The following is a 26,250-nucleotide window of genomic DNA, read 5'->3' as shown; positions in this document are numbered from 1 at the left end:
TGTCACAGATATCTCTCTCACTATCTATCTATCTATCTATCTATCTATCTATCTATCTATATACTCTCTGTAACTTTTTTGTATTTTCCAACAGACCCATTCAGCTCCGCTGCCATAAAGAACGTTTTAGGAAATCATTCTTACCTTTCAGCACAACACTGTACAACAGCTCATCTCTGTGTGATAGGTGAACACACTACTGCACAACCATCTGCACATACTGTTTATGCCATACATATGTTGTATATATTATTCACTGCCATTTTTGCACATCAAATATGTTGTACATATTTGTATTTAATATTCAGTGTGTGTGTTTTTTTTTTTTATAGATTTGCAATTCTGCTTTTAATTTTACTGTGATTCTTTACGCTGTTGTAACATAATTTCCCTCACGGTCTATCTATCTATCTATCTATCTATCTATCTCTGCCTGTAATTCTCTATACAGTGTTATGCTTCATTTGAACTACGCATTCATGAGCAGCTCTGTTCACATATCCATCTTTCATGCCTGTTTTGTGTGTCTGAAGTAGAAATGTACCAACACTGTGATCAAATGTGATATTTTGTTAAGAATCTGATTCACTGACAAATTCTTGTGAACAAGTATAATGTTAACTGACACAGATCTTGTTTTGCATGTGAACACAAGACACAGACTGTCCTGAAGCCTGCTGCCATCATGCCTCTGATGCGTTGCATAACACAGCAACAGAAATATGCATAAAGTTGGCATGGCGACGATGAGGATGCCGGTTGTCAGCAGTTATTCAGTTATTATATAGTGAATTATAAAAAAGCTGTAAAAAAGAGAATGGTGTATGTGTAAACTTGCAGATGTCCACTAGAGGGCAGCTCAGTGCTGTTTCCATGTAGCCGTGTAGGTTTTGTTGATCTGTAAAATGTGATTTCAGGGCAACTATTTCTGAGATGTAAATATCACTGTAAATGTTATACTAACACAAACCAGCTCGTCGTTGTTGTGGGTGCAACAATTCGTACAAACTGCTCCAGGAATTATGTCACATAGTGCTGTACTGTCCCTCGCATTAATTTTTTGGGACGTTCACAAACAAGGAGACAAACAATCACAAGACATGCAAGGCAGCCATATTGTGCTCACATACACATAAGGAATTACATCAGATTAGTTCAGTTTCTCTCATTCTCTCTGTATGTATACACTTATTAACCAAATTAATGCAATTCCTTTTCAGAACAACAATCTTAATCCTAGCTTTAATTGAGATCTACTCTGAATCAAGTCTGCGAGTCTCAGTGAACTTGAGGATGGTGCAGATGTTGCAGTGACTCACCCTGTTGTACATGGAGTAGGCCGTGAGGACGTGGAACAGGTCCTGCTGCCTGTAACCACACATATATGTGTTTCAATAATCAAACAGTCTTTGTTAATCAAACATGAGAAACAAGCTCAGTTAGCACACACATCTAATTTGTTTGCCTGTGTGTGTATAGGTATGGGTGCATTTTAGCAAAACAGGCATCGCACATTCGTAACACAACCCGAGCAATTTGTACTCTACTCCCCTGTACTCTCAAGTCCTGTCTGTATAACGTTCATTGTCTTTCCCTTTCTATTCCCCCTTCCCTTTTATTACAAGGTTTATCACACACTTGACGTCATAGCGGCGCATAAACATGATGTGGTCTCTGTATGTGCGGTTCACGTCCAGATCTATTTGACGGATATCGGGGGACAAATCTCTCGCTCTCATCTTCAGCTTCTGCAGAGAGAGAGAAAGAGAGACAGGCAGGGAGATCTCATTAATAAAAATGAACTTTAGCTAAATTAAATCAACACTGCAGCTCAAATAGGAATCTTATAGCAGAGAGAGGAGTAGTCCACAGAGCTGTCAATGTACGCATACATACGCATACGTACGCATGCATATGTGCAAATATATTTATATATGATTCATTTCCAACTGCACCATGTCGGAAAATTACTGGTGAGTGTATTCTCTGTGGACTAGTAAAAACACACACACACACACACACACACACACAACTACTGCATTTTACACTACAGGAGGGAAGATTCAGGATGGCTGCTTATGAATGCGAGAATTCACAATTCAGTGTGTGTGTGTGTATGTGTGTGTGTGTGTGTGTGTGTGTGTGTGTGTACCAGCTGGATGTGTCTTAATAAGCAAAAATTAATACAGCACTGTTTTATCAGGTGTATCTACATATATTGCATTTTGCAGGTATACAACTGTAGGTATAGTTGTACAGTTACAAAGTGACCTAAATGTAAGTAAAACCTGTTAAAGGAGCCATTGAGTAGGTGTGTGAATGGGTCTTTCCATAATGGGTCATTAAGTGTGTATTAAAACAAATACATCCAGGATGACTTGCCCATCACTTTTTACAATATAATAATAATAATAATATAAAATAATATGTAACATTCAGTGGCATCAAATATTTGTTTTATAATGAACTTCAGTGTAGACTGTTTTTCAGCAGTCTTTCATCAAGTTTTTCTCTGGTTAATGGTTTCCTACATTACGCACAATGCCGTGCAACTCGTCTAGCTGGTGCTACTGGCACCAGCGGAATGCTAGTCAGATGCTACGTTTGACTAAATCTAAATCTCCGACTGAATCTCCGACTTCCGACTAGGAAACACCAAAAAAAATAAATAAATGCCCCCTCGTGAAGGTCTCCTCAACTCCAAGTTCAGCAAGTGACATCAAATCAACATGGCTGCACACAGCATCAACAGTAAACAAAGTAGCCCTTTTTTACCTTTATATGAGTTATACTGTAAAAACAAGTATTTGATTTAAATCAATCAAAATACAGACATATTTGCTTGTGAAATATTGACTATACAGTTCATTGTTCTGAGGTAAATATTCTGATACTCATACTGATACTCAGGAGAATATACTGATACTCATACTGATACTGATACTCAGGAGAATATACTGATACTCATACTGACACCGATACTCAGGAGAATATACTGATACTCATACTGATACTGATACTCAGGAGAATATACTGATACTCATACTGATACTGATACTCAGGAGAATATACTGATACTCATACTGATACCGATACTCAGGAGAATATACTGATACTCATACTGATACCGATACTCAGGAGAATATACTGATACTCATACTGATACCGATACTCAGGAGAATATACTGATACTCATACTGATACTGATACTCAGGAGAATATACTGATACTCATCATAGTTAGCTTGCTAGATTTGAGAACAAAGATGAACATGGAGGCCATGTTTTTTTCCCCACGACGTAGTGCATGGAGGCTGAAAATGTTCTGACTTCCCACTTCCAAGTTAAGTCCTTTACTGTGTTCAGCTCTCTCATCTGTACACTCAAACAGATCAGCTCAACTCCATCATGCTTGTCATAAAACTCTCACAGAACCCTAACTAGCTGAGCCAAGTCCCTGCTGTAACCCGTACAGTTATATAGCCATATTGCATTCTGGTACTTGGAGTCCATCTTTTATTGTCTCCACTACTTCTCTGTTGGATTTCTCATTAATATGAGATTAAATATTGCTAGAAAATGGTGAGTTAGAAAACTTTCTTGCTCTTTTATTTTGCTAACAGTGAAACCTGATAATTATCACACATACATATTTAAGATTGTTGAAAAATCTTCTCCTATTAAATACCACTGTAACTTTGTTAACAATGTGACTCTGAGACATCAGAATGCCACACAAGCACACACAAGGGGGAGGGGACTTTTCCTTTAATAAGTACGCAGGAAGGTGTGTGTTTGTGTGTGTACCTCGTAGAAGTCCTTCTTCTCCTCTTTAATTTTGGGGACATCAAGGAGGAGACACCAGACCTGTCCTCGAAACTGTAGTGGGATTCCTTTATAGATCCTCCTTACCAGCTGCACATGCATGCATGCACACACAAACACACACACACACACAGTTTACACTTTGCTACAATTTGTTAGAACTCTAGCACATCTGTCAACAATAAGATGAACAGCAGTATGAGTATTTTTATATCACAGTGTGCATGTTCTTGTCTAATATAAGCCTTGCTGAAGCACTACATATGCTTTATAAGTGGTTAGCATGAGGGGATCTGCGCTTATTGCTCCATCTCCTGCACTAAAATCACACTAGATATGTCTAGGTTTCATTTCAGCTTTACGGGAAACACCGCTCACGTTGCCTGAGCCATCATATGATTAAACACTAAACATTACAATCAGGGATATTTTTGCTCAGGATATATATGGGATGCATATGGCTCTTCAAGACGCACACTGTTATTACTGTACGCAATTCAAATCACTGTCATCCTCTTTTAGTTGAAAACGTTGCAGAATGTCCGCTCTCCCGGTCGGTACAGAACTGGGGCGTTTCTAAACTGAGCACCATGCTGGGGCATCTTTTCTAGCCCGGCGAGGTTAAGCTGACGGGTCTATACACAAGAATAACTTGACTAAAGTTTATATTTGTGTTAGCATCACATCCTCTTGAAATATGATTACCGTATATATGCTCTGTGTTAACTAAAATACAGGCTGGTAACACCAGACATATACCTTCCATCCAATCCAAGCTGCTCTAAGGATGTTACAGTGTCACAGTGTATAACTGGATGGTTACCCCACTACTAACTTTTTCAAAATACTGATAAAAATGCATTTCTGTCTACTACCATCTACCTGTAAATGAACAGTCCAGACAGGAACCAGACAGAAACCAGGTTTGTGTTTATAAACAGCCACTTAAAACCGTGATACGGTGAAACCGTGAGTTTTTTTTTTTTTAAACTAAGTTATCATACCATGAATCCATTACAGTCCTACTTCCAACTCCATTCCATTTCGTAAGCACTATCATCGAGAAAAAAGGCACTAGTGCCCTTGAAAATATCTTTTATAATGCATTATTAAACAATACTTGAATGGAAAAAGCTACAGAGCCATAGCAAAGACCGTAAACAGTACAACCCTGTCAGTACAAATGGTTCGCTAATATGCAGGTGGAAAGTTCATGGAACCACAACTAATCGTCCCCGGACACGTGTGCCATGCAAGCTTTCACAACGCACTCTCAGGCTAATGATAAAGAAGGTAAGAGAGAAGCCCGCAGTCACTGGAAAAGAGTTGCAGGATGACCTGAAAGCAGCAGGAACAATAGTTACACAGAACATAGGAAACAATAAGCAACTAAATCTCTAGCCTCAACCTCCAATCCATATCCGTTTAGAACACATTGTCTGTTCAATCCAAATAATGTATTCATATATCTAATATAGAGTTGACAGTACAGTGTTTACTGCAAGTGGATTTTCACTGTACTATACTTATACTATATATGAAAATAAAGCATGTCTATCTATCTTTCTTTCTGCACTCTTTCTCAGCTCCTGCTGCCTAAACAGTGTGTGATCCTAAGGCACTTTTCCTGCCGTGGGCTTTCTCTGCTTCCAGACCTGCATGACATGATGCAGTTGCTGGTGCATAAACCTGACACACTACCACTACTGTGGTTCCTGCTGCTTTTTCATGAGGTCATTTTGCATGTATAATTCACGTTCCTGCTGCAGTGAATAATCTTTTCTGGAAGCAGTGACTGACGCTTTCCAAAATCTGCTTCTGTGATTATTAGGTTATAAGCTAATATATCATTCTATGCTCATATTAAGACTTTCACAACATGTCGGGACCCTGTATATTATCGAGGCAGTTAATCTGATTTGCCTTTCCTTTGTATAACTCAAGTGTTATTATACCTTAATTTATTAGTTTCATATCAAAATCCCACTATCCAGTGTCACCCTAAAGATGCTGGGCTCCATTTTTCGGTCTGGTTCTTCATGAGCTTGCTTCCTCATGTTGTCTTAGGGAGTGTTTCCTTGCCAATGTCGCCTCTGGTTTGCTCATTAGGGGTCTAGACCTGGATTTATATAAACCTGTTTAGTAACAATTGTAAAAAGAGCTAGGGGATGTTTGCTACGATGATGCAATGTGTGGAGGATTGTCTTTCTCTCACTCGTTGTCTCTCCTCCTGCTACATTTCCACACTAACACACTGTCTTGTCATGCCCTCAAGTTCCAAAAAGCAGTGCTGCACCATTCACACCACACACACACACACACACACACACACACACACACACTGCAAAAGCATTATATATTCAGCAGGACGTTCATTTTCTGCTAGAGCAGTTACTGTTAAATTCAGTACACATACTCAAAGAAGGCTTGTGTGAACAAATAATTTGACCTAAAAAGGTTTAACAGGTATACAACAAAGCGTCAAATCTAACACTTTACAACATAATGTTAAACATAATATAAATGGAAGTGAGTATATACTAAGAGCGTAATAATTGGATGATTTCGAATGGAGGCCATTCTAGCGAATCGTCTTATATCGTATCTGATCCAATGATATTGTCAAATATTCAATAATTGGCCTAAGATTCAAAATTGTATCATATCATATCATATAGCAGATAAAGTGGTATCATACAATATCAAATCTTTGCCTGAAGAACTGAAATTGCAATGTATCGTGTGGAAGCTTCAGATGCGTTCAAATGCAGCAGATCAACAAGTAAAAACGTTGGCCATGTGGACACCCAATTTGGAAAAGGTTTATGGTGAAAATGTACTGTTATTTTTTGTACTACTACTGCAGAAGCAGTTAAAAATCCACCATCCAGCTGAGTTTTCGCAACTGCCGCTGCTGGCAAGCAGTTCTCAACCGCACAGCAGATATTACTGCACCTTCTTATACTTTCCTTAAACCTGACACGGTGGAAATGCTTATTTTCCTGTCTTTTTTTAAGCTATTGGTTCGGGACGATTAAATCATTTATCAAGATTTATCAATCATTTATCACACAGACGCACACACACAGACGTACTTTTTCTCACACACTCTCTCTCCACACTCTCTCTCACAGACCTTCTCGCTGTTCTTGTACTTGTCCCAGCTTTTCAGCATCTTCAACCATTTTTCTGTCCTCTCCAGTTCCAGCTGCTTTTGCTGAGTGAAAAATACAAATATCATTGAACAATTTACACATAACACCATTGAACAATAACATACATGGAGTTTTTTAATTCATTAAAACATGCAGCAACATTTTGTTTGTCCATTTAGACCAGATTTGACTGAACTATGCAGTGAATATAACAAGGCACTTTTATCCTGATGGGAGTGGTCTCTTCTAAGATGACAAAGCTCAAGCCACAGAGCCCAAGGGCTCACTAAATGGCTTGGTGAGAATGAAAATGGTATAAATCATATGCTATGGCATTCACAGTCACTATATTTTGACACATCAAAACAGCAAATGAAAAGCTGATGACTGCTCAGTATCCAGTGCTATTCACCATTACTGCAGTCTGGTCCAGAGCATTTTAGAAGGCATGCCAGTGTTTCCTGTCAACTTAGTCTGAATCTGAAACATCAGATATCGTCAACTGGTCAATTGAGGAGTCTCTGGAGACCGTGATTTTCTGGTCATTGCTTGTTAAAATATTCATTTGACCAGAGTACGTTCGGTGATATAATTCGTAAGGGATTTACCTGACTATTCCCGACAAGATAAAGTATCTGTGCAATTTTCCCAAATTACCCCTGATAGCACAGACCCGGAATGTCACGTTTCCCTCCCTTCCTCAACATAAACAGCACATAGCCATGTCTACTTAGCAGATTACTATAGGAGTACCATTACTGAGGGAGCTCTGTGTTTGCAAAGAATTACACAAGCTCATTTTCTTGGAACTTATTACACCTTATTACATGAATCTCTTCGATCTCTTCGGTAATCACATAACTCCCCTCACAGGTAAAACTGAACTGCAGCACAGCTTTACTTGTTAATTTATTTGATCGCATTTTTTTTAAATATTTCATAGAATGGAATAGAGTAAATCCACAAACCCATATATAAATAAATTCCTTCTTTCTAGCTGAAGGTCATGTGTTGCCAAGGGACCACATCAAATAGCACGGTGTTAGAATGGAGTGTTTTACCATATGAATTTATTAAATAAATAATTATTAAATAATATGAATTGTTATTATTATTATTATTATTATTATTATTAATAATAATAATAATAATAATAATAATAATTAACAAGCAAGATATTCAGACAGATTTTAGTTTCATACAGAGGGTTTACTACTTTAAAAAAAATAAATTTGTGTAAAAGTAATTATGCACAATAAGCATCAACTGAGTAAATTGTAAACGTAAAATTTATAACAACAATAATAATAATAATAATAATAATACATTTATATTTATGGCATTTGTCCTTATCCAGAGCGACGTACAGAAGTGGTTTTAAGTCTCTATCAATAAACACATCCAGATACCGGTTCACTAGGTCACAGACTAAGAATATCATCCGTCTATAAACTCTGTTGGTGAGGTAATATAGTAAGAAAAGCACACAGACAACACTTTTTTGGTGTTTACATTAAAGTGCTAATTTAAGAACTTCAGGAAGAGGTAGGTCTTAGACGTCGTTTGAAGCCTTCCAGTGACACAGCTGTTTGGACAACTACTACTGCTACTGCTACTGCTAATAATAAGAATGAAAATAAGAATTATTATTATTATTATTATTATTATTCAGATGTTGATTAACAGACATAAAACCAAACTTAGATTTTTAAGTGTAGCAGGATCATAGTGCTCACCTTTTCCTCGAAGGCATTAGAGGCTGGAAGTTCATTCTCACTAAAAAAATAAAAAAAAACACACACACACACACTTCAGACATTAATTCAACAAAACTGCAACAAACATTTCATCATTCTGTCAACAGGAAAATTATTCCTCCAATTGTTATTTTGCTTTCCTCAAAGAAATATCTCGAAAATCACAACATGTCCCAGTAAAAGCTGCAAATATACTTTTATGCCAGTAACTTTATATAAAACACTGGAGTGGTGGTTCTACAGGGGAACTAGTACAAAGCAATAAATCATCTAACTGTTATGTTGCTGAGGTCACACGTAGGCACTTGTGGACCAAAAAAGGGAAACAATCTGTTCCACAGGAAGTGGACTCGCTAGATAAATTAACATCACTATGACAACGGGTCACCCGTGACGCCACTCGGCTCAACCGGGTTCAAAGTGAGGAATCACTGACATTAACACAAACAGGAAATGATAACATTCCATGTCAGACATTTGGGGTCATCTGGTCTCGCTTCATAGCAGGGACGAGAGCGGACACTACAGCAGTGCTGTCTAATACTGACTCGAGCCATAGCTTTAACTTGCCCTGTCCTTCCCCCTGGTTAAATCCTCACTCATGATCAGATAAAGCGAAGATTGTCAGACTGCTGTTACATGAGGGATTGAATCAACATCACTGTACACCTCAGGAATGCACCAGAAGCCACTGCAAACTGATGCACTTTCCTTTTGGAAATAACACTAATACAGAAAAAAAAAACTATTTGGATTATGCACACAATAATTCTGAGTGGCAGTACAGTCACATAAACACCGCCACAAACGCCTCACCATCATCAGTCCACTGCCGACGTGTCTCATGCACCCTATTCAGTTATATGCCACATAATACACATGTGATGGTTTTTATAGTCTTTACAGTGGAAAAGGTGTCATTCGGGACACACAGTGGACTGACTAAGGTGAGGTATTTGTAGTTTGGCTTGTATAGAGAATATGGACTATGGTTTTGGACAACAGGCATCAGTACACGTCAGTCCATGCAAAAAGACAACAACTCACCTTACTGCAGCCAACATTTGCTACACTGGTTAGAAGAAGTGAGAGAACATCATATGGAATGTCTGTGCAATTCACAGATTAAAATAGGCAGTACAGTGAAGAAGCAGTGTGGTTTGGGACACATCCATAATCTGTTTGTTGGTGTTAGGGTGGCCTATATATCGCCCTCAATAGGGCACTGTTGATGTGTCCCATTCTACATGCACTAGAGCACATTAACCATCACTAGTCCATTGTGGATGTGCTGCTTATTCACTATACTCTCTATTTTAATCTGTGAATTGCATTATGAGTATTCTGTGTATCCATGGTTTTGTTTTGATGAGGGAATTTAACTCTCTCTCACTCTCTCTCACTCTCTCTCTCTCTCTCTCTCTCTCTCTCTCTCACACACACACACACACACACACAGACATTCCATCTTGTAGCCAGTGTGGCAAGTGTTGGGTGCTGCGAAGTCAGTAGCTGCCTTGTTCCATTGTTTACCTAGATGATAATTGTTCACTTCCCTTCTTCGTCTATCCCACCCACCTCTCTCACAGCAGGGGTATTTAACATTACCCTCTCTTAAAACCTTACCCTTTTCCACCTGTTATTTACCATTTCACAGGCATACGCGCTCTAACATTCTAACATCCTCTTGTCTGTCCCACTGCCAGAACACACTCCCTTTTTCTTTGTAAGCCTATGATTGTGGCTTCCTGCTCTGCCAGCCACATGTGGCACCCTATAAATATCCCATAGTACTCTGCTGTTTAAGAAGCCTGGGAAAGCCACAAACCTCCCTGGCAGAGGAAGAAGGAGCAAATGAGGTATACAGAAGAGAACAGGCTGTAAGGGTGTATAGAAGTGTGTATACACAGGACTATACAGGTGTATACAGACTTTTGTAGAGGAGCAGAGAGGTATGTAGTGTGTGTAGAGTAGTACAGAAGTGTGTTAAAAAAAAAAAAAAAGCATGGGTGTTTACAGGAGTACAGACATGAGTAGAGGAGTACAGAGGTGCGTAGAGGAGTACAAAGGTGTGTAGAGGAGTATAGAAAAATGTAGATGAGTATAGAGGTGTACAGAGGTGTGTCAAGAATATACTCTATATACAAGTAGATATATATAAGAGTAAATGAGTACTGAAGGACAGAAATGTGCAGAGAAGTATAAAGGAGAATAGAAGAGTACGGAGTAGTACAGAGAAGAGAAATACAGAAGAAAATATTTAGCATTTAGAAAGATTATAGTGGAGTATGATACAGGTGTATAAAGGGTATATAGGAAGTACAGTAGGGTAAAGATGGGTAAGGATAAGTAGAGTGCTCTGTAAAAGTCTATAAAGAGGAATAAAACTGCCAGGTCAGTCTGTGAGTTATGTCTCTTACTGCAGGAAGCCGAAGCGGTCCACCACTCTGTAGAGGTCATAGTTCGCCTCCTCCCACGGCTCAACCGTACCACCTTCCACACCCTGATGAGAAAGAAGAAACAAAGTCAGCAGTACAGATCTGTTCACACATTCTGTGTGTGTCTGTGTGTGTCTGTGTGTGTGTGTGTGTGTGTGTGTGTGTCACAGGCTTGGTATTAAAAACACGCCGGCCTGTTAGATTGAAGGCAGGCAGCCAAGGTGAAATGCGCTCATAAATATTCAAGCATATTAATATCAGATGCATGGAAATGTGCAGTGTGTGTGCATTTTATTTAGTTATTTAGTGTCATGTACTGGAGTGGCCTTGGTACAAGTTTGGGCTGGACACACAAATTCAGTCCCTAAAAGTCACGAACATGTAAAAAATATATTTAATATTTAACTTTAATGTAGTAACTTATAACACATCACAATAACTCATACAGAATTATTTATTTATTAAAAAAAAGTTTAAAAAAAAAAAAAAAAAGTAAAAAAAAAAAAGAAAGAAAGAAAGAAAGAGAAAAGAAAAATGTTTTTATGTCAAACAAATGTTTGGTGTGTCTGACATGAAATCAGAAGCAGCTATGTTCTGCAAAGCAGCACCACCATAAGCTAGGGATTGACAACATTTTAAACATTTTCCTATGTCAGATAAGATTTCCGAGATGATTCAGGATTCTTGTGAAAAGTTGCTTGTCTTCAACTTGTCTTTGCACAGGAGTCGTTTTCTTAAGTGTCTCAAAGACAGAGTTGTGCAAAGTTGACACAACAGCTGAAGGTTTTCCAACATAAATGTACCACAGCCTTTTCCTGCCATTACACACAAACACACACACACACACACACACTTCCATACACACAAGTACAGAAGGTTTCTTATAAATAAAGCACACAAGCACACATTAAGTGAGGCTACAGGAATGATCTGGGCTGGACTAAGAAGACTGCTGCTCTGTTTTCATCTGTGCGCACACACACACACACACACACACACACACACACACACTGTGTCTAATTTGATTCCACTAATGTCATTACAGTCACAGAGAGGAGCTGCTGCCGTAGTCGTACGCTGAACAAACATGAACACACACACACACACACACACACACACACACACACACACACACACACAGAGTCATTAGCAGTGTGTGTATTTAAGTCTATTAAAGACCTGCAGAACTTTGATCAATGCACATAATAGACATGGCTTAACTCTGTTAACAGGATCACAACCAGTTATAACAAAAGTTTCTATCTTTACATATCTACTGTTATTTTATTCACTGATCTGACCAATCTCAGATGTGACCTAATATTCTAACCAAACATGACTTGACAGACATGCATTTGAGACTCCCAGCCTGCTACAACACTAACGCAGAACTAATGTGGAATATAATATATGTATAAATGTGGAATGCCGTTTCTGGCTAATTTTAAATACATAAATACCAAACAATTAACCATTTAATAGTATCCACGAAAAGATCCCCCACCCCTCTCATGGACGAGACCGGAGGAAACAGCACCTTAACCACAGACAGTGCTTACATAGAGGACTTACATTTTCTGGATAAAATCATGAACATCACTTAAAGTGGGGTGTACGTGTAGCAGATGAGTGCTGAGTCAGCTTCAAACCGCTGGCATGTTTGCTTTACAGGACAACACAGAGAATTGGGGGAAAGTGGTAGCTCAGTGGTTAAGACATTGGACTTCTGATCGAAGGGTCGTGAGTTCAAATCCCAGCGCTGCCAAGCTGTCACTGCTGGGCCATTGAGCAAGGCCCTTAACCCTCAACCCTCATCTTTATAAATGAGATAACTGTAAGTCACTCTGGGTAAGGGCATCTGCCAAATGCCGTAAATGTAACTGACAAAAACATAATCTGATTAGGGAGCCTAGAAAATTGTTTTAAGCAGGTGTGTAGACAATGTCTGAATTTACCTGCATAAATATTACCATAACTGAAGTCACCAGGAGACCCGGTATATTTACCATCAGGAGATTATAATGTTCCAAGAGAATAAAAATGAATGTTTTTGGAGCACAAAGGGAGTTTACTGAAAAAAAAGACGACAGATTATTTGTCTTCATTGTAAATATCAATAACTATTCAAAATCTATTGTATATACTATATCTATCTATTGTTTTACATAGAAAATATGTAAATAGCAGAATAGAAACTGAATAGTAGGAAAGAAATTCTCTAGTTACACTATACATACAGAGTACTATGTAGGTTCTACCCTGGCATGATGTCACAACCCATGTGTTTCCAAGTTTGTAACAAAGCTAAATATGACAAAAAACAAGTGAACAGAGATCAGTGGTGTGAAGAGCGATGATGAGGCTTCTGTTTAAAAGCTGTGAGTCACATGTACTTCAGGTGACGAGACAGAGACTGATGTGCATGATCAAAGTGATTCCTTATCATCAACCAACATTTTGATAAAGTGTCTCTAATGTTGCTTTTCTATAAAATGAATAAGTCACAAATGTAGAGGTAGGTGGGGTGTTTGCATGCCTGTCAACTCAGGATGATAATAAAACAATAATATGACATCAGAGTTATTAAAGAAAGTAAAATAAAATTAAAATAAGAAAGCAACACACTGTTAGCTCACTCTGTCTGTGGCAGTATAACATTACAGGCTCATTAATATTCTAATGCTCTGCACTACATACACAAAAACCTCTGAAATCCAGGACTAGATAAACAGTAACGGCTCTACAGCTCAGAGCAGCTGCACATCTGGATGGGATGAAGTCTCTCTGTGTGATCGGAAAAATGTGGGATTGGTTGGGAATGTGAACAATGCGAGTCTGATCCTCACTCTCACCTTGTCATATCTGGCTACGATTTCAGCCCGTTCCTGATCCAACTTCACAGCGGCATCCTGCTCTCCGTCAGACGCTGGAGAGACAGAGAGAGACAGAGAAAGAGAGCGGCATGGTTCAGTTTATCATTAACAAAAACTAACACTATGTACAAGTGCATGTAATTACATTAAGACAAAAAAAAACCTGACACACACACACACACACCTCATTAATGCAACCACGTACACAGGAAATGTCCCACTTCAGAGCCATGCCTCTGTTTATGTGTATTTCAATGCAGGTATAAGCCACACATAGTCAAAAAATACACACACACACACACACACACACACACACACAAACACACACATTTTCTTGGATCTAATTAATGCAACCACAGTGACCACAGACAGGAAATGTCTCACCTAATGAACACATTAGATTCCTGACAGTTTGTGTGCCCTTGTGTGTGTGTGTGTGTGTGTGTGTTTTTGCTTCTCAGAACCGGGGACCTTCATTAGCCAGAGCAATCCTCCTTTCAGATCTTAGGTCTCTGCACTGCTTCTTTGCTTCTCACCACCTGCAGTGAGTTTGGAAAATGAGAAGATGCAGTGTTGTAACAAACAAGGGATGGAATGAACGAGGGATGGATGAAGGGAGGGAGTGTGCTTTAATTGCCTACATGTTGGTGGGCACCGGTACAAGGTGCTGGACTGCAGCCCACCCTCAGATGTGGGCGATGTGAAGAGAGACGTCTGAGGCCATAAAAGGTTAACCAAACACTCAAATGGATGAACATCATGAACCTTTTTGAGAGAGAATTTGTCATGTCTTACTGTTTAGTTTCTGCACCAGCTCACATCCACCCACTCCCGCACCCCATACACACACATGCTGAGTGGGTGTTATGTGCAAGGCTTTAATGATCCAGTGTGGCTTTGCAGAACAGTGTGTACTGGTGTCTTTTCCAAAGCCAGAACCACATAATGAACTCCAGGTCCAGTGCAGCAACGTGATTCACTTTTCTGGCTCCAGTGTAATCGAGTTAAACTAATGAGTGAGCTCAGATCACACTGCCACTGCTTCCTCATGCACAGCATTACACTGCCCTCAAATCCCGCAAGGACGGTATTATTGGATTACGAAATACACAAGGGCTGTTTTCAGTGCCTGCATGCACACTTGCAGTCAAAATATTTGCTATGCCTTTAAGATACATAAAGGATAATGTGCTGCTAGTCAGTCTTTATTACAAAATAAACCAGGATGTGACACGCTGACTATATTGATGACTAACTTACCAAAAAAAATGATCTGATTATCGTTAAACTTTCCAACAGCCACAAATTTTCTGTACTAGATTTGACCAAACCCAGTTGAGGCAACCGATAACAAAAACATGTCATATGTCAAACAAATGTCTTAAGATTTTTGAGAATTTCAGACTTCATTTCAGTTTATAATGGAATTACCACTGATAAATTGCTTCAGCTCTGTAAAAGATTAGGATGAGATGTGCTAATGTTTAATGGAAAGTTCACGGACCAACAATTAATCGTCCCTGGACAGATTTACAACATGTTCTCAGACTAATGATAAGGAAATGAGAGAAGTCAGTGGTCACTCAAAAATAGTTTCAGAACAACAGTTACACAGAAAACAATAAACACTGAGCTGCACCGCAATCATCATTACTACACCCCACTCAAAACGATGCACATCTAAAAGCATTTACAAATCAGTACTCTTAGAACAGTATACTCTGGTCAGATGAAGCAAAAAATACAACTCTTGGGCAATAATTCAGCTCATGTTTGGTGAAAGAATGTCTGCACTTATGACCCCAAGAACTCCATACGCACAGTGAAGTACGGAGGTCAGAGCATCATTATACTGCTTCTGGGATTTTGGGAAATTATGGGATTTTGAAATTCTGAGTGAGTCTATCAGAGGGACCTCACAAACTTTGAGAAATAATGAAATTCAACCAAAAGGAACAGGCTAAAATCATGATCCTGCAAAAAACCTAATTGCTTCTTACCTTAGACAACCAACAGCTTTGCAACAAAGTACTAATGTTGGTCATTTGTGTTGTCTGATTACTTTTTCATTATCAATGTCTCTTTTTTTTTTTTTTTTAAACATACACTATATGGACAAACATACATGGACACATGACAATCACACCCAAATGTGGTTCTCCCCCAAACTGATGCCACAAAGTTGGAAGATCACTAGAACTAAGAGGCCCAAACCTGTTCCAGCATGACAATGCGGCTGTGCACAAAGCAAAGTCCATAAAGTGATGGTTTACCAAGGTTGGTTTGGGAGAACTTGACCTCAACCCCACAGAACACCCTTGGAATGAACTGTAACACTGACTGCACCCCAGACCTCCTCACCCAACATCAGTGCCTGATCTCACTAATGCTCTTGCAGCTTAATGAGCACAAATCCCCACAGCCACACTCCAAACTCTAGTGGAAATCCTTCCCAGGAGAGTGGAGGCTGTTACAGCAGCAAAGGAGGAACCAACACTACATTAATGCCCATGGTTTTGAAATGAATGAAAACAAGCACATATGGATGTGATGGTCATGTGTTCACATACTTTTGGCCACATAGATTATCTTTGTTTATGGCAATAAATACACCCTTTTTGGTTCATATTTATAAGCACAAAGTTAAGGACATTGTGTGTATAAATCTGAAGTAGATATATGGACTGGAACTATATTAAATAACAAAAAGAAAAGTGTCTGAATACTTATTTCCAATCACTGTATATGCTCAGGCTAGCTTATATAATTGTAAAACTACAATCACTTTTTTATTTAGTGAACAACATGGCAACGTGTCAATGCACTCAAGTCAGGATAATAGGAAGCTTTCCCATCCTTCTGAATTCCCCTACTTGATATGATTGAGCTTTTATGCTGCCCTTCAAATAGGAAAACATTTACTGAACCTCCCAACGCTAAAAAAAAATGCTAGCTACACAGACATCTCCTCCACAGACTGCGATGTTTGTGGACATTTGAACCATCCAACCCCTGACTGTTCTCTCAGTATTCATTAAAGTATGTACTTTCGTATAACAGATTTTTGACAGATGCCTAACACAGAGAGAATTATCTTTCAGAAAGAATTATATTATTATAAAGAATCACACATGAAAGAATTATCAAACAAAAATGCTCGTTGGTTAATATAGGATCAGACTCATTAAGTCTTTCAGTACAGCTAGAGAAACTGAAGAGAGATGGAGAGATGGAGAGATGGGAGTTCTGAGATGTAGAGCCTGAGTGAGAACTGAGCTCCTTTTGTTCGCGCTGCCACTCGGCCTTGAGAGCTGCCCAGATTTCACTCACACTGTTCTAATACACACACACACACACACACACACTCACACACACACACAAACAGACCAACACTATCTGACACAAGTTAACAAAAAAAGCATACATCCAGCTCAGAAGGGAGTCAGACTGTGAGACTTTCTCAAGCTATTTTAACCAACGCTTTTAGAATTTGGGCTACTTCTAATTTTATCTTGAATCAGACAGCAATGTGTGTCCTCACTACCAATATCTCCAACACAAACACACACACACACACACACACACACACACACACACACTAAAGACAGAGCTTGATGCATGCTAACCTGGCTAACGATAAATAAAAGTCAACATAGCAATCTGAATCAGTTTAACTGTTAGCCTCTTGCTACACAAGTGTCTGTCTGACAAACACACACAGAGCAATGTGTCTTCATCACCAATATCTCCAACACACACACACACACACACACACACACACACAAAGACAGAGCTTGATCTTGATTTGTCTCACATGCTAACATAGCTAACAATAAATGGAAGCCAACATAGCAACCAGCATCATGTTAACTGTTAGCCTCTTGCTAACTCTTAAACACTACACAAGTGTCTGTTTGGCTGTAAATATGTTAGTATTCCCTCAGAATGCCACGGTTTTCAACTTTCTAACAAATGAGTGAATAAACTAGACTAATAAAACTGTGTGTAAGATGGTGGTTCTGCTTCTTTAACATTATAGATAGAGATAATGACAATTTCTTCCACGCTGAACAAAAAGGACCACAGACGTCATTCTCTACAGCCACAGTCCTCAAAGAGGGGGTCTGTGATTTATATTCTTCTTCTTATTAATAATATTATTATTGTAATTACAGTGGTGGAAACTACAACCAACTAATATCAAAGTTATTATGCCTGTAAATAATGTCAACTGGAATCAAATGATAATTTTAATATGTTCTATGGCTGGAAAATTCAGACTCCAATAAACAGCCAAAAATACATTTAAACAGTGGCATTAATATGTTTTTTTTTTTTTTTTTTAAACAGGTTGTTTGTAAAAAACAGTTGGGGTCACAATATATATATATATATATATATATATATATATATATATATATATATATATATATATATATATATATATATATATAAATAAAACATGTAAATATCTTATGTAGCTTCTGAAGGGCAGTACTAAATGAAAAAAATAAGATTTTTAAATAAAATAACAATTTACACCAATCATTCTGTTCAAAAGTTTACACCCCCTGGCTCTTAATGTATCGTGTTGCCTTCTTGAGCATCAGTGAATCCTTCTTATTAGTTTCACTGTATTAACTCATTCCAAGTAGTTACTTTTTTTTTTTTTTTTTTGATGAATGAAGAAATAAATAATAATCCAAGAGATTAAAGGGTTAAATAAGAGTTCAATAAGGGTTCAATAAGAATGCCAGTAAGAATGCCAAGATGTCCACTATTGACATGCCAGGTAAATAATGCACAATACAAGTTGGCTTAGATATTGTTATTCTTACTAATGTCAGCAAACCAGATGCATTGATTTTTTTTTAATTAAAATGGCTTTTAGAAAATTTACGCTCGAATGCTCATGGTCATAAACATCAATTCTGCTGCTTGTCGATTGCTTTGGCAGGGACGTGGAAATCTCTTGAACAATATTCGCGGCTGTAGAAAGCAGATGAGTCCCTGAACAATTCCACCCTAACTTTCTGATTGCACACGGCAGGCAAAATGATCAGTTTTTTTATTTGCAGTTGGGAGTCAAAACTTGCCTGTATGAATATTTGCTCATTTTTCCTGAGCAAATTTCATTTTTAAAATATTTTCATGGAGGTTTGACAGGAACCGAATTGGACATCTTTATTTCAGTTCTTGGCGAAGACAGGAGGCTGATAAGAATATGTGAAAAGCACTTTTCCTTCCAACGACATTTCAGTTCAGACAGTGTTTGAGCTATGAGGTTTAACCCAGGAGAATAACTCACACATACACACAACCACACTGATGTGCGATGACACGCAGCTATCAGAAAGACTCGTTGTCTCCTTTCTTTCACTTGTCAAATCTGCAGGCGCTCAATCATCCCCTTCTTGACACGCTTCCTTCTCTCCGCCTCTCATTGTCTTCATTTCTATCTCTATCCATCTATCTCTCTCTCTCTCTCTCTCTCTCTCTCTCTCTTTCTCATCCAGCCTCCTTGGCAGACAGATTCGTTTCTCGCCTCTCGTTTATCTGCTTCACATTTCTACTGTCATCATCTTTGTCTCAATCATGGTCACCTTCATGCCCTTCTGTCTCTGTCCCTCACTGCCTCTCCCTCTCTCCACATAATCCACCATCCCCGGCATGCAATCTAATAAAAAGCATGATTGGATTCTCATTTATTTCCTTCCATTTGTTTTCTGCTCCCTCTTTCATTTCATACATGATGGAGAGGCACGAAAGAAAAGAGGAGACAGAGGAGAGATGAAGGATGAACTGCTGTTCAGTTTCATTGTTCAGTCACAGATGTGTTCATAAATGTTATAAATCGCAGTCATAAAGACAGATTGCGTCACATCACACATAGACACAAGTACGTAAAAATACACCAGCTATCCATCCACTTTCTGTACCGCTTATCTTACACAGCGTTGCGGGGAGCCTGGAGCCTATCCCACGGCACTCAGGGCACAAGGCGGAGCCAACCCATCACAGGGCACAATCACACACACCCATTCACACACACTATGGACAATTTAGAGATGCCAATCAGCCTACAACGCATGTCTTTGGACTGCAGGAGGAAAGCGGAGTACCCAGAGGAAACCCCAGAAACAGGGGAGAAGATGCAAACTCCACGCACACACAGGGCGGAGGCGGGAATCGAACCCACAACCCCGGAGGTGCGAGGCAAACATGCTAACTGCTTAGTGCATAATGTGTCACTAAATGATTTTAATATTGTGAAGAATATCACAGCATTTTGTATAATCTTGGACAAACTATCACCACTACTTCTGTACACATTTTGGATGCTGCTTAGCTAGTTAAGCCTTAGGACATTATTGCTGTCTAGTTAGACATGAACAAGTAAACACATAGGAAGATTTTTTTTTTAATATCATAAAGCATGATGAAAGCTGAGGTGACGGTGCTCCAGCGTTCACAGCATAGAACTCTTTCAACATTTGTGGGTCCAGACATTTTTCTCTTATTCAGTAAAGTCCCCAAGAAGTCTGAACTGTTCTCTGAAGGCATTCCTTTTTTATTTTACAGTTTATTATTTCCAAGAACATGAAAATCCACTAACTTTGGGTTGCTCGTGTAGTTTTTGCAGTATAATGGTTAGATTTGACGTTTGATTGTTCGTTCCTTTGTTCATTTCTTTTCAGTAACCACATTATCCCAGTCATGTGTCCTCCGTGGTCATGTTTATGTTTAGATATAATGCTGAAACATGTGACTTCTATCCCTAAAATCATCAGTTCTTCGACAAATCCTGTTTCCATCACTCTTTTTTCGAATTTCATCTTTACTGAGACTAAATTTTCCACCTTGGCAAAATATTTTTTTTGCAATATATTTTCTGTTCAGGTTTTTTAATTTGAATTTTTAAAATTGCTTTTGCAAATTCATATTGAAAGAGCTCAATGGAAAAGCCCTTAGCAATTTTTTTTAGTATTTCACCAAAATTGGACAGCAGGAGATCCTGTTCCTGGCTGAAAAGACTGGATCCTAATGTGGTCTTCTTCTGTTGTAGTCCATCTACCTCAAGGTTTATAGTGTTTTGCATTCTGAGATGCTTTTCTGCTCACCACGGTTGTAACGAGTGGTTATTTAAGTTACTCTAGCCTTCCCTCCGCTCAACCGGATCAGACCATTCTCATTATAACATTATAACACCTATAAACAATCATTCTCTTTTTTCTCTCTTGCGGCTTATAAGACAAAAAAAATGCAGCTTGTCATGCTCGGAGAAACCGAAAGTGGAACCGCCACTGGAGACTCCTTCTATAAATGTTAATCAACGTCGTCTACTTACAAAAAAAAAGAAAAAAAAAAACTTCAACAATTAACATCACGGTTAAATAACAGCACATTTTTATTGCAGTTTGAATGGTGAAATCTGATTGGTCGGACGGTATACTGAATGATATATGGTAATTCGTATAAAAGCACAGGTAGTTCCACCTGCAACATTCTCCTCTGACCTCCCTCATCAACAAGATGCGTTGTGAGAAAATCCCAGGAGATCAATCACATTTTGTCCTTCTTCTGATAGTGTACGTGAACATTAAATGAAGCTCTTGACCTGCATCTGCTTGATTTTACACATTCAGCTGCTGCCACATGATTGGAAAAATACATGAATGGGCAGCTGCTACACGTGTTCCTAATAAAGTGGAAATTGAGTGTATAATCAAATTCATTGAAGTGTTCATGAATTACATATTTACTTTCAGAAGATTACTGTTCATCCCTATTATGGTATCTGTCAAACTGAGAAATCCTAATTATGGACTTCACTGTGATGTCACAAGATCTTTAAACAAGGTGAATGATGACATCATCTCTTACCTTGCTCCCATTCTTGCTGTATCTCCTTAGTAAAGCTCTGCCTTTCCATCTGCAAGGGTTTCTCTCTCTCTCTCTCTCTCTTTCTCTTTTTCTCCCTCTTTCACACACACACACACACACACACACACACAGTCACAGTAATCAACCTGACATACTGTTCATACTGTCCTTAACAGTGTCATCTTTCTCTTCAGCCTACAAAATGAGGCTTTTTACAAAAAAAAAAAAAAAAAAAAAAAAAGGCACAATTCCCATAATTTCCCAAAACAACAGAACAGTGGAGAAGAAGGGAAAAAGAAAGAAACTGGAGAAGACAGTGAGAGAGAGTGAAGAAAAGAAGACTAACAGGGAGACACTCCAACAATGCCACTGTTTGTTGACTTCAGAGACACGTCAGTGTACAGACCCACACACTACATACCAGCCTGAGTCTCTCTCTCTCACACACACACACACACACACACACACACACACACACGCACACACACACAGACATACCAGCCTAATAGTGCACACATACAAACAAACTACATACCAACCTCCACAACAAACAACTGCTTCCATCACACACCTACCTCTGACAGCACACACACACATCTGCAGCACACTCAGACGGTCTCTGACTTTAAGTTAGACCTGAACATATAAATCCACGAAAAAGAAAAAAAAAAAAGTTACTCAGACTGTGTTTTCCCACCATAACCCTCTTCTCCCTCTAGACATGGTTCAACTAGAAATTGAAAGTAAGTGATTTGACAACCGGCTTCACAGACAATATCTTCAACAGGAGTCTTCTTTTTTTTTCTACAGTCATAGTAAGTTAAGCCTAAATAAGGAATAAATCATGACTGAGTATACTGTTATAAAAAAAATAATCAACGACAGGGTTGTGTTTTATTCCTTCTATACTGCAGCAACTACTGCCAATGATTATATATACATTTTTATTAAAGAAAGAATGACTCATTGTAGTTTTTATCCACTTATAGTCACATTTTGTGGTGTGGGACGTCTATTAAACAAGTTAGTTCCAGTTTTCACGTACATTATAACACCTATAAACAATCGTTCTCTTTTTTCTCTCTCGCAGCTTATAAGACAAAAAAAATGCAGCTTGTCATGCTCCGAGAAACCGAAAGTGGAACCGCCGCTGGAGACTCCTTCTATAAATGTTAATCAACGTCGTCTACTTACAAAAACAAAAACAAAAGAACTTCATCAACAATTAACAACATGGTTAAATAACAGCACATTTTTATTGCAGTTTGAATGGTGAAATCTGATTGGTCGGACGGTATACCGAATGATATATGGTATTTCGTATAAAAGCACAGGTAGTTCCACCTGCAACATGAGCATTAAAATTAATGCGCTCGTTCTTATGTTATTGTTTCTGTAGTAACAGCTCATACGCAGGGATTTGTACAGCGAATGTTCCACATAATCTAACACGAATAATAAACGGATTTAAAAAACGGGTTGTTGTTTAACAACATAATTCTTATAATCGTTGATGAAGTTTTCTGTTCGGAGGCATTTATTGAATATTTATGGAAGAAGTCTGAGTTGTAAGCACTCCGCGTTCTCGTTCCTCTGATTTCTTGGTTTTCTCACCTGTGCTGTGCTCTGTGTGTGCGTGCGTGTGTGCGTGCGTGCGTGCGTGCGTGCGTGTGTGTGTGTGTGTGTGTGTGTGTGTGTGTGTGTGTGTGTGTGTGAGAGAGAGAGAGAGAGAGAGAGAGAGAGAGAGAGAGAGAGAGAGAGAGGGGAGAGAGAGAGAGACTGATGAAGGAATGACTGTTTATCGCAGCTATAATGTAGGTGTGAACAGGAACTAACCTGACTCTGGGATGTTCCACAACATTAAATTTAACTATAAACCGTTAAAATGTGCAACGTGTCGTTCATTAATAAATGAAACATTGTAATCGTTGGAAAATCGCTGCGTATAAGCAGAATAACACACTACAGACCGTGCTGTTACTTAATACAACCAAATAGCTCATTAATTCATTAATACACAGCTGTGATTTGCATTACAGCCGGCTCTACTGTCAGTGCTGCTGTTACAGGAAATTAATGAAAGCTTCTGACCAATCAGATTTGAGTATTCCACAGTGCTGTGGTGTAAAGCATAAAATTATCATCTTAAAAGTGTTCTTATTTCTGGACAAAGCTGCAAAATATATGTATTTCTAACATCATCTGCAGTGACAGTGAAGACGAACACACATGAGGGGAAACTCGCAACACAAAAAGAGGAGGCTCTAACATGAAACGCATTTCTGCCCAAGAACAATGAAGACACTTTATATTAAAAAAAAAAAAAAAAGTCTGGTTTGCTAATTACCTTTCTGTAGGTGAGTAATATGAGACATGTTGCTGTTGTTGTTTATTTATTTTATTGTCTGCCATTTTGGCTAGTTTGAATATAAAACCATGTTACACAGCAGTGACTTCTGGGAAATTTCTACTCTTGTTGACTAGATCCCTCAGGCCTCCAAACTTCCCTGAACAGGTCAAGTATTGGGAGGCAAAGGGAATTCCCCCAGTGAAAACAAACCAGTGACGGGAACTTGACTAGGGCACTTCAAACACAGTATTGGAACAAAGCCCAAAGCTCCCTCAGACTGGTGCGACTTGCTGAATGAGAGAGGGAGAGACGCGGATGAATAATTTACTCTCACACGTGCTCACATTATCACGCTGTCCAGAGAACAACACTGCTGTTCTTTCTTTCTCTCTAATATTTCTTTGTCGTTCTTTCTCTCTAATATTTCTTTCTTTCTTTTAATATTTTTCTTTCTTTTCTCCTTTCTTTCCATCTTTTATTCACCCTGTCTTTCATTCCATCATTCCATCTTTTTTCCATCTTTGCATCTTTTTTCCTTCCTCCCATCTTTCTTTCCATCTTTTCTTCCTTCTATTTCCCCCAAATTTGTTTCTTTTTTCTTTCTTTCTCTGTAGCTCCCTGTCTTCCCATCTTTCATTCTCTTTCCACTTTTCTTTCCAATTTTTATTCCATCTTTCTTTCCATCTTTTATTCCTTCCTACCAGCTTTCTTTCTATCTTTCCTTCCCTCCTTACTTCCGTCTTTCTTTCCTTCTTTCTTTCTATATTTCCCATTCCACCTTACTTTCTCCCTCCCTCCCTCCAGCTGCAGTGACATGTTGACCCGTGTGCTCGTTACACACTCTGTGGGAGCTCCACGCCGCCGTCACACACTAAATGTTTCATGACAGCGTCTGTAGGGTTTTGTTTAGCATTTCCCTGACCAGAGGCCTACATGTGTAATAGAGCGTGCTGTAGGTCTCCACACTGGCCAAACTTCACAACTGAAATAAGAAAACATAAACGACGACATGGAAAAGAGAGAGAGAGAGAACAGACACAGAGAGAGAGAGAGAGAGAGAGAGGGGACAGACAGAGAGAGAGAGGACAGACACAGAGAGAGAGAGAGAGTACAGACAGAGAGAGAGAGAGGACAGACACACACAGAGAGAGAGAGTAGAGAGAGAGAGAGGACAGACAGAGAGAGAGAGAGAGAGAGAGAGGACAGACAGAGAGAGAGGACAGACACAGAGAGAGAGAGAGAGAGAGAGAGAGGACAGACAGAGAGAGAGGACAGACAGAGAGAGAGGACAGACAGAGAGAGAGAGAGAGAGAGAGGACAGAGAGAGAGGACAGACAGGGAGAGAGGACAGACACACACACACAGAGAGAGTAGAGAGAGAGAGAGAGAGAGAGAGAGAGAGAGAGAGGACAGACAGAGAGAGAGGACAGAGAGAGAGTACAGAAAGAGAGAGAGGACAGAAAGAGAGAGAGAGAGAGAGAGAGTACAGACAGAGAGAGAGGACAGACAGAGAGAGGGGACAGACAGAGAGAGAGAGAGGACAGACAAAGTGAGAGAGAGGACAGACAGAGAGAGTGAGAGAGAGGACAGAGAGAGTGAGAGAGAGGACAGACAGAGAGAGAGAGAGAGTACAGAAAGAGAGAGAGGACAGAAAGAGAGAGAGGACAGACAGAGAGAGAGAGGACAGACAGAGAGAGAGGACAGACAGAAAGAGAGAGAGAGAGACAGAGAGAGAGAGAGAGACAGAGAGAGAGAGAGAGAGAGAGAGAGAGCGAGAGGACAGACAGAGAGAGAGAGAGAGGACAGACAGTAAGACAGTGAGGTGAAAAGCAGCCAAATGGTTTAATAAAGCGACACCATCACCTCAGTTCACACCAAAAAAATGTCACAGGATCTCCCACAAACGAAAAACCTGCACCTAATGACTTAAGGTTGGTATGTGTGTGTGTGTGTGTGTGTGTGTATGTGT

General features: G+C 39.1%; 1 protein-coding gene across 4 annotated transcripts in view; it reads right to left on the bottom strand.

The window, feature by feature from the left end:
• Positions 1-26,250, bottom strand: part of usp6nl (USP6 N-terminal like) — a 65,839-nt gene that overhangs the window by 11,234 nt on the left and 28,355 nt on the right. For 3 of the 4 annotated variants that reach the window (XM_026922853.3, XM_034313023.2, XM_034313022.2), the window contains 7 exons: positions 14,027-14,100; positions 11,157-11,239; positions 8,716-8,755; positions 6,961-7,041; positions 3,807-3,914; positions 1,639-1,748; positions 1,320-1,368 (listed from right to left, as the gene is read on the bottom strand). In XM_026922853.3, coding sequence (XP_026778654.3) covers positions 1,320-1,368; positions 1,639-1,748; positions 3,807-3,914; positions 6,961-7,041; positions 8,716-8,755; positions 11,157-11,239; positions 14,027-14,100 — 545 coding nt within the window. Of the gene's footprint in view, positions 1-1,319; positions 1,369-1,638; positions 1,749-3,806; positions 3,915-6,960; positions 7,042-8,715; positions 8,756-11,156; positions 11,240-14,026; positions 14,101-21,931; positions 22,029-26,250 lie in introns of all 4 variants that reach the window. The other variant, XM_034313024.2, reaches the window with a different exon arrangement.

This window comes from Pangasianodon hypophthalmus, chromosome 18 (assembly GCF_027358585.1).
Source record: "Pangasianodon hypophthalmus isolate fPanHyp1 chromosome 18, fPanHyp1.pri, whole genome shotgun sequence".
Taxonomy (NCBI): Eukaryota; Metazoa; Chordata; class Actinopteri; order Siluriformes; family Pangasiidae; genus Pangasianodon; species Pangasianodon hypophthalmus.
Note: the sequence above shows the minus strand (reverse complement) of the source record. Positions and strands in the feature narration are given on the sequence as shown.